Source organism: Protopterus annectens, chromosome 5.part0 (genome assembly GCF_019279795.1).
Source record: "Protopterus annectens isolate FY-2018-M chromosome 5.part0, PAN1.0, whole genome shotgun sequence".
Lineage (NCBI taxonomy): Eukaryota > Metazoa > Chordata > Ceratodontiformes > Protopteridae > Protopterus > Protopterus annectens.
The window spans coordinates 481,726,690-481,735,837 of record NC_056735.1 but is presented as its reverse complement, the minus strand read 5'-3'; the positions used below and the strand labels follow the sequence as shown (position 1 = coordinate 481,735,837).

Here is a 9,148-nt window from a genome sequence, read left to right as displayed (position 1 = left end):
GGAACCTGTAAATCATTCATCAATGTAAGAAACTCATTAGTGTTTTATATGTACCCTAACAAAACATAAAAGAAATTTCTGTTTAGATTCCAAATACTCATACAATGGTTTAATGAGGGAACCCCTTCCAGAGACAGTTGGTCAACCAGGAGGTTTTGGTACTGACTTATGAATTTTGGGCAGAATGTAAAAATATTGTGGCTTAGGATTATCCACCAAAATTTGTTGAAACAACACGTCCAAAATAATACCCTCGTCTTTCATACTTAACAAAAAACAATCAATATAAGTTTTAAATTTCAAAGTTGGATCATAAGGCATCTGCAGTAAGAGATAAGATCATTCAGTTGTCTAGAAGCCTCATAATAATAATCTCCCACATCCCATATCACAATAGCACTACCCTTATCTGCAGTTGCAATTAGCACCCTGTCATTAAATCTTAAATTATTCAAAGCAATCCTCTGTTCTTTAGAAAAATTCTGTTTGAAATTCTTATAAATAAAATTTTGACTTATGTGTAACTCGGAGTATCTGTTGTTCGAAAACTTTTACAGTAGGGTGGTAAGGTGGCTGGAACGTCGACTTTTTAAATCTAAATGAAGCTTCAACAATATTACCCATCGCTCATCTCTGGGCATAAAAATATCTCAAATTAAGACTGTGACAAAAATTCTTTATATCCATAACTGTTGTATACTGAGAAACATACAAAGAGGGGATATATCCTAAACCTGTATTTAACAAATTCACTTCATCTTGAGAAAGAACAATATTGGTCAAATTAACAACCAATTGAATTTCATTGTGAACATCATTCACTATCAAACAGTCCACAACATTCCCTGGGCTGGCACTCACGTCTTCATAAAACTTTGGAACATTGCTTCAATGGAGTCTACCTTTATGTTTTTTGCCTTTTCAGTATATATATATGTGGGACTGTATCTTTATCTCAGTTTTTACAGTTGAGGTATATATGTGTATATGTAGTTCTAATAATATTTTTCAATATGCGGCCTCTAATTTAATGAAACAATTTTTACAGTAGGGGCTATAAACAAAATGTAATCAAATCTGCATATCAGATAGCAGCCAAACTAGGGCAGTGTTATTAAGTAAACGTGAGGTGAATGGTGCAATTGGAATGGTGAATAATGATGATGATGGTTCAGCTTTACCTATCACTACTTTTAGTACCAACATTTTTAAATCAAGCCCATTATTAATAACCACTGGTATGTTTTAAAGAAAGACCCATTTTTTGAACAATGTTTAGATGTGAACTGTCATTTTGGCTACCACAGGGGTAAAACCATGGGTGAATCTCTTTCTGGTTTTAAGAGGGGTATGGTTGGTATTCTTATGTCAAATCCAAAAGGATTCTTGGTAGTACATTTTGTGGACATTTTACTTATAGTAAATTGGCTTCAAGAACTAAGTCATTCACCTCGGTCAGTACTTCTCGGGTGTTTGACATTCAACATTTGATTACCTGTATGAGTGACATTAATTGAAGATGTCCCAGGAGTGATTTGTATCAGCATATATTGCACCACAATACAGTGCATTTTATTTTTTAGGTATTGATATGGTAGTTGGGGAAGGTTTAACTAATTCACATAAACATAAAATACTGTCTCAAAGTTGAAATTCCTGTTATTAAATCAGCCATTTGAATATTATGTGGATGTCTCGTGAACATTTTATAAACTTTTATGAATGTTCCGCATTATTATTTTTGCATTCATGCTATTTATAATTTGAAGGGATGGAGCTGCTGTTGTTTTTTTATTTATTCTTCCATTACAGTGTTTGGACATTCGTGCACGCTATAGATATATACATACACACACAAACATATGTAAATGTCTACACCTGTGAGACCATTCACATTCAACAATAATATGGACAGTGTTGCCATTATGATAAGTTATTACCACCTGTTATGCATAATACCTTTTTGAATGTTAATTTCCTGCTTATTTGGTACTTGTCAGGTTGATCTTTTATACAGTTGTTTCTTGTCATGTCTATTTGAACCTGTGTCACATCTTGAGACTTTTTGTTTTAATATAAACTCTCAAAAAAATAAAGCAAACACATCCTCAGAATACCCACATAACCTGTTGACTTAATACAAGCACAAATAAGTATTTACATCTTTAGTAATGAACTAATAGGAACAATTGTCCCAAATTGACAGCTATAGTAACAGGCTTTAATTGACCCATAATTAAGGTTATCCACGCTAATAAGAGTCATGGTTTGCTTGTGTTTCTACTTACACTAAATACTGTCTTATCTTTATTCCTCTCCCAGATGTAGAAAACAATTTTAATGCTTTCAACAAAGATTAACTTTTAGCTTTAAAACATATTGCTCTTATCAGCTCATCTCCACAGAAACATCAAGCCAAGGCCCTTAATCCAGCAATTTTTTATGCAAAAGTAAGAAAAGCATATCAATTCAACTTATAGCATGGATTGTATACTTTTTACACCCCTGCTCAACAGCCTGAGACAGGTATCAATTTTTGTCTATTAAAGTTTTTTTCTGAGCTAATAAATATTGAGAAGACACATGTTCTTTTATTTTATTTGTATTTTTATTTGTTTGCTAAGTAAGTGAGCTGTTCCTATGAACCTTTTCAGTTATGATGCAAACTGAGAGTGTACCAAGTTAAAGTAAGTACAGTTTATACAGTACTTCAAGTATTTTGTCTGCTCAAGAAGTAAATACAAGGGGTCTATATTAAAATCGCGAAAGCTTACTTTCACGAATCCACATTCATCGACACATAAATGTCGAAATCCAAAAAGAGCGAAGGATGAAAAATGTGAAAATGACAACGTCGAACATATTCCTGGAAGCAACAGTGCCATACAGGTAAGGTATACCCAACGGAACAAACCTAAAGCAAAACACTTTTTAAAACATTTTTGCAGGGGGGCAAACCCCCCTGCACACCCCCCTACTTAAATATGCCAACTCCAAGACCACTACAGTGGGGAAAAGGATTTATTTCCTCATCCCCACGATCACCCTGCTGGACAAAAAAAGGACGTTCGACATTCCAGATTTGCTTTTTTTGCTCTTCGCTGTTTTAGGACTTCGACATTTATGTGTCAGTGAATGTGGATTCATGAAAGTAAGCTTTCACGATTCTAATATAGACCCAATACAAGAACTGCTATACTGTGGATTTGATGTTAGGGGTGCACATATTAGTTTTCTCAGTCAGAACTACACATTAAAAAATGTATACAGATTATCTTCAGATAACTTTGTCAAATTTGGTTACATTGTCCTTGTCAAATTAGATAGTTTTAAGGCCAACCCAGCCTTTTTTTTACACTAATCTGTTTCTTGCAGCCTGCACAAATAACACTTTAGCTAGGTTGGTTTTCACAATTTTCTCAGCTACTTAGTCATACATGCTAGTTTTACTACTGCAGCTGCTGCTGTTTCTAATAAAGTTTAATTTTTTTTTTATGATACATCATTTTAAGGTGTTTGGACTCTGTCCAGTATTGTACAGAAATATTGTAACAAAAATGTCCTTGTTAAATTAGTGCAACCATTGCATCTTAGTTGTAAACACATACGGAGAAGTACAGTTAATAAAAAGTTGTTCCATAAACTTTGATTTTTAGCTGATCGTTGTGTGACAACTATCACTTTTTCAGCAAATGTGAGATTTATTTGTCTCTTAACAAAAATGAGTGTTTATCTTTAATCTGTTGCAGAGTACAAGGAGCTAGTCTTGCTCATGTGAGGCCAGAATTTCTACTGGAACCTGAAGACTTCAAAACATGGAATACACTACAGGTAAAATTGTCTTTAAATGTTAAAATAAAATCAAATATTTAAAGGTTTATGCTGAGAGTAAATTATCATTAACCATTAAGCAAATAAAAAAGCTTTAAGAAAGTCTGCTACTGAACCTAACAATACTTGTTTTTAAAACTGTATTAATTATGAGGCTTCCATTACACAGAACAAATGACAGTGTAAAATCTGAATAAAGGAAGTATGTATAGACAATCAGAAAAGTAACTTAACATTCAGATATGCAGTCCATTTCTGATGCTGTCAAAAAAGGAACACTACTAGCATCTGTTGCATAACTTTTTGTCGACAATTGAAATCTCGTATATCCTAAAGCAACACTGCAGTGTGTTAGCCAGTTGCTTGATGCACATGCTGTTTAATAGTTTATCCAAGGCCAAACAAATTGGAGTAAAGAATAAGGTGAGTTGTCTTCTTTTCTTCAAGTTTGTTTGACTCTTAAGTAGTAGTGGAGTGATGGCAGAACCATGCTGTGAAGTAGGACATGAAATCTTAATTACTTAGAAGAATGTTGTTTAATGAATTTTTGGAGTTGCTTTACATTGCATCTTTTGTATATGTTTTATTTTGAGTTTTAGATGCTTTGTGATATTTTGAATATCAATAAAATGAGACTTCATGATTCATTATAGACATATCACAGAAATATAGTTTATACTGCAACAGAGCCAAATTAAGAAAACAGAGTAAGAGGGTGAAGAAAGAATGGAAGAACAGAACAAATATCTTCATATCTGTAATAGACGTATTTCCAGACTCTTAGTCTAGCTTGGGTTTCTGAGGCCAGTAATCCCAAGGGGGAACGAGTACAGTTTCAAGCACCATAGTGCAGTGGAAATATCAGGTTGTCCTGGTGGTCAGCAGAAAATTGCCTTAGAGCATTTATGCTAGAAAACAGAACATGCTCAAATCATAAAGAAAAACGCAAGAAGCCTCAATCCATGTGGCAAAATCTCAGTTCCTTATTGTGGGACAGATTAGCACTGCTGGATGACATACCAGATTAGGGCCCACAAAGGCCAGCAAAGTAATAAGGCAGAATACCTGAAGAGAACATACTCAAAGATCACACCTGTTATAGATGAACCAAATCATTGCATACAAAGACAGTATACTACAAATTCAATTTACAGATAGGTTGACTATCATAGGACATCAGTGCCCTATAATAAAATTCATTGCTGCATAGTTTTTGTAAGAGTATAGGGACATGCCTTCTAGTCTGTCTTGGCAGTCAAGGATTTTTAGACCAATAATTTTTTTCATGAGTGACCTTTAGTGCCTTTTTAGCTGGATGATTTCTCTGACTAGGTACATGTAAAAGGCAAAATCATATTCAATAATTGTTATGATTAGGGCAGAGCACAGAGAAACAGTAACATCCTTTGTTCTAGATTATATATATATATATATATATATATATATATATATATATATATATATATATATATATATTTATTTTATGTTTTTTGACCGGGAGAGTCCAATTGGATACATGTCCATTTAAAACAGTTAACCACAAACTTTTCCACAAACCAGAACCAAGCCAAAGACCTCAGAAAGGAAAGATGGAATCCACACTGTGTAAATTTAGTGCTTTCGTTTTTTTAATAAAAACTTCAGAATACCATACAAACAAACAGATACAAAACTATACAAGACTGACTCATTTTATATCCTACCCATTCATAAAATTAATAACATCATAATTGACAAATAAGTTAATCGATTAACCCTTTTGTTACATCAAACGAATAAATAATGTTTTTCATGAAAAATAAAATTTCATATAGCATTTAAACAGCCTATGAAACACAAATTATGTATTTTAAATTATAATATATAGTGTACATTTAAAACAGAGTTAAATTAGCACAATGTAATCAATCGGATATGTAGATCCTGTTTTTCTGTATCCTTCTAAGTCAAATAATCAGAAGCAGAGAGTCCTTGTCATTTTCATAACACATTTATTGTTCTTTTGACAAAATTAAAAATGTATTTTATTTATATAATTGTTTATTTATTTTTTATTTGTTCATCAGGTAGGCGGGCTGGTCCTTTGACCCTTTAAAGCCAACTCACAGCCTCAGTGAGCAGCATAGTGTAAAATACAGAATAAGAGTTGAAGGAAAATGTACAGTTAATAAAAAGTAGTTAATTGCTTTCAAAATCTAAGTGCTAGTACATTGGCAATGAACAACAGTTATCAGCAAGTACAAATACTTTGGTAAAAATCATGAGTTATAAGTAAGTTATGTACATATATTCAGTAGAGAAACATCAGATCATTTAGAGCAATACATACAGATTCAGGTACAAAAGCATTAATAGGTCAAGTACTGGTATTAATCATTGTCATGGTAGCTAGTACACTAAGCTACTTTGAGAAGATGGTCTTTTAGACAATATTTAAAGGCTTCATCTGAATCTTGTGTTTTTACTTCTGTATGTGCTTTTTGTTTTTGGGAGTGGGTCCAAATGACAAGCCATACTCTAGGGAATGCTGTTTTTGCAGTAGCAGTTTAATGTGTGGACAGGTAGGGGAACTGTTGTAATTCTGGGAGCTTTTCAGAGTATAGTTTCAGTGTGCTTCCTGGTTATATTTGAGTAGTAATCTATTTAGGAGCATAATCACATACAGAGTTACTTTTGAAGTAAAGATTTGCAGAAAGGATTAAGTGTTCCTTGTAAGAGTTAGAACTCTTCCACCATTCCCTGTTCATTGCATTTCTTCAACAAATGAGGAGTGGTTTTGAAGGATGAAAGGGGAAAACAGAATTTTGTCTTTTAATTGTGATTTTGTTATGGCAGTAATCTGGGGATGGTTTAACTAAGGCCTTTGTTCTTAATTTTACAACTGTTCATAAACCCTAAAAAGGTATTTGTTAAATGAGTTACATAAAATGGTTCAGTGTGAAGGTCCTGGGTTTACATGGATATCACCTGGAGGCACAAGATCTACTGATAAGAAAATAAAGACATACTAGATATCTTTTAATAGAGAAAAAAAATATTTATTTTTAATAATATCTTATCACCATGCATGATTGTTTGGTAAAAATCAATACAGTTAATCCTTCATGGTGGTTCTTTAATAGGCAGATTAATATAAGAAGTAGGATTCATAGGTGTGAAATTTGTTTCCTATTTGAGAGCAGAACTGTTGGATACATTCATGTATGAAGTAATTAATGAAACAACCAAGTAGCAGGGGTACAGTAGTTTAATAGAATAATAAAATGAAATAAAAAATAAAATATCTTTGCATTTATAATAATCATACATTTTGATAGAGAGAAGTTGTAAAAATGGAAAATTAAATACTAGATAAGAGATAATAGATCTAGGATTGCAAGGAGGTACTTTAAGTTTTATATTATTCAGGTGACCTGTATTGCAGTGTGTCACTGTGGGAGCATAACATTTCCTGTAAAAGAATCTAGATCGGGTTTGGGTGGTGCTTGGTTGCAGAGACAGGAAGAGAGAAAATAAAGTATATCTCACTCAGGTGAAGTACATTGATGTGAGTGTCTGAAGGTAGGATGGAAGGAAAAAGCAGCTTATAAAGGAAATAATGTAGGGTAAGTGGGAATTGAGGTAGAGTATAAGAGAAAGCAAAGCTGAGTGAACTGAGGATTTATAGAGCTGGACTGAACTGATGCCGAATAGTCTGTGAAAAAGCATTAGTAAGGAATAGGTTCAGCAAAAGGCAATCTTCAAGAATCACAACTAAAAGCCAGCAGTATGTAACACATCAAATGTAATCAACAGTTGCCTAATACAAGTGCTGTAGAATGAAATTGCCAAGCCATCCGTATGAAATCTTATCTTATACAAATCAAATAAGCTTACCTTAAAACAAGCAACACAGTGATACAAAATACACTAAAAAAAAGAAAAGCTGTTCATTCAAGTATGCTGCACTAAAAATTTACAGCTGTTGCTCAAACATCTTGCTACAAAGAAAAGAATCAAATGTGATAATGTCTGTAAACTGACAAAAATTAAATGAGCAGTGATAGAAGCATCAGTAGCAAGTCAGCAAAAAGTATGCAGTTAAAGAATAGAAACACATACCAAATCAACTGTTATAATCTTCCAGCTTGGATTGGTCTGCCCATTGATGAGAGGGATTAACAGTGTGTTCCATACATGCATTTCAGAAAATGATCTAGCATTTGATCTGATAGGGGTGGAACATTTCCAGAGAATGATATATAGGCATGCAGATAAAGCAAAGACAGTTTGAGCCAATACTGAATAGTCTGAAAAAAAAAAGCGATGAGAAACATATTCAACAGGGTAAGGAGAAAAGAAACTCTTCAAAAGACACAGCTAAAAGCCAAAGCTATATAAAACAACAAACATAGACAATCATTCAATTGTTTAAGACAAGAGCTGTGTAATGAAGTTAAAAGAAGATCAGACTTTAGATATTTTTAGGTGGAAAAAGCCCTTAGCAGCCAGCACAGAAATAACAGTCCAGTGACAGCGGTAAGCCAAGGTTTGGAAGACTTCTATCAGCATTGTAGAAAAAAATGGAAAGGGTGTAGAAGTCAATATAGAGGTAACTAAAAGCCAAAAGCACATTCAGGACAGAAAGATTAGTGCTATTTTTGTCAGTTGACATTTAGCTAAAATTCTGGCTGAAAGATGAGCAGTAGGGATAAAGAAAGAGTTAATATATGCTAATATGCATGTAGCTCTGGGAACACTTAAAACTCACAATTCATTGGACAGCCCATACAAAAATCACTAGAGAAAATGAACAAGAACAGGAATACAAACAAAACAGATAAAGTGAATTGGGGGGAGGCAACCACCTTCACTCCAAGGGAAGGTAATTAACAAGGGTAAACAATAAACTCATAGTAAGTAATTTATGTGTTAACCAGCTAAGTACACTAGTTCAATGACCTTTTTCATGGCATTGAAAACAGAACAGCAGAGACAAAAGTCCATGAAATAGAGTATATAGAATTTACATTTGGTTATAATTTTGACAGAGCACTGCAACAGGGTTAAAATAAAGGGTCAGGAACTATATACAGTGGATATAAAAAGTGTACACACCCCTGTTAAAATGCCAGGTTTTGTGATATTAAAAAAATGAGACCACAATAACCTGTACAATTCAATTGAAAAACAAACAAATCTGTTAGGAAAAAAATATAAAAAGTACAATAAGCTGATTGCATAAGTGTGCACACCATTAAACTTATACTTTCTTGAAGCACCTTTTGCTTTAATTGCAACATTCAATTTTCTTGGGTACACACCTGCCATCAATTAA

At 33.4% G+C, this 9,148-nt stretch overlaps 1 protein-coding gene across 1 annotated transcript in view; it reads left to right on the top strand.

Annotated features, from left to right (window-relative positions):
* CFAP47 (cilia and flagella associated protein 47) overlaps positions 1 to 9,148 on the top strand; it is a 7,413,452-nt gene that overhangs the window by 3,010,788 nt on the left and 4,393,516 nt on the right. Inside the window, exon 30 of the mRNA XM_044071840.1 lies at positions 3,750 to 3,831. Within this exon, the coding sequence (XP_043927775.1) occupies positions 3,750 to 3,831 (82 nt within the window). The remainder of the gene's footprint in view (positions 1 to 3,749; positions 3,832 to 9,148) is intronic.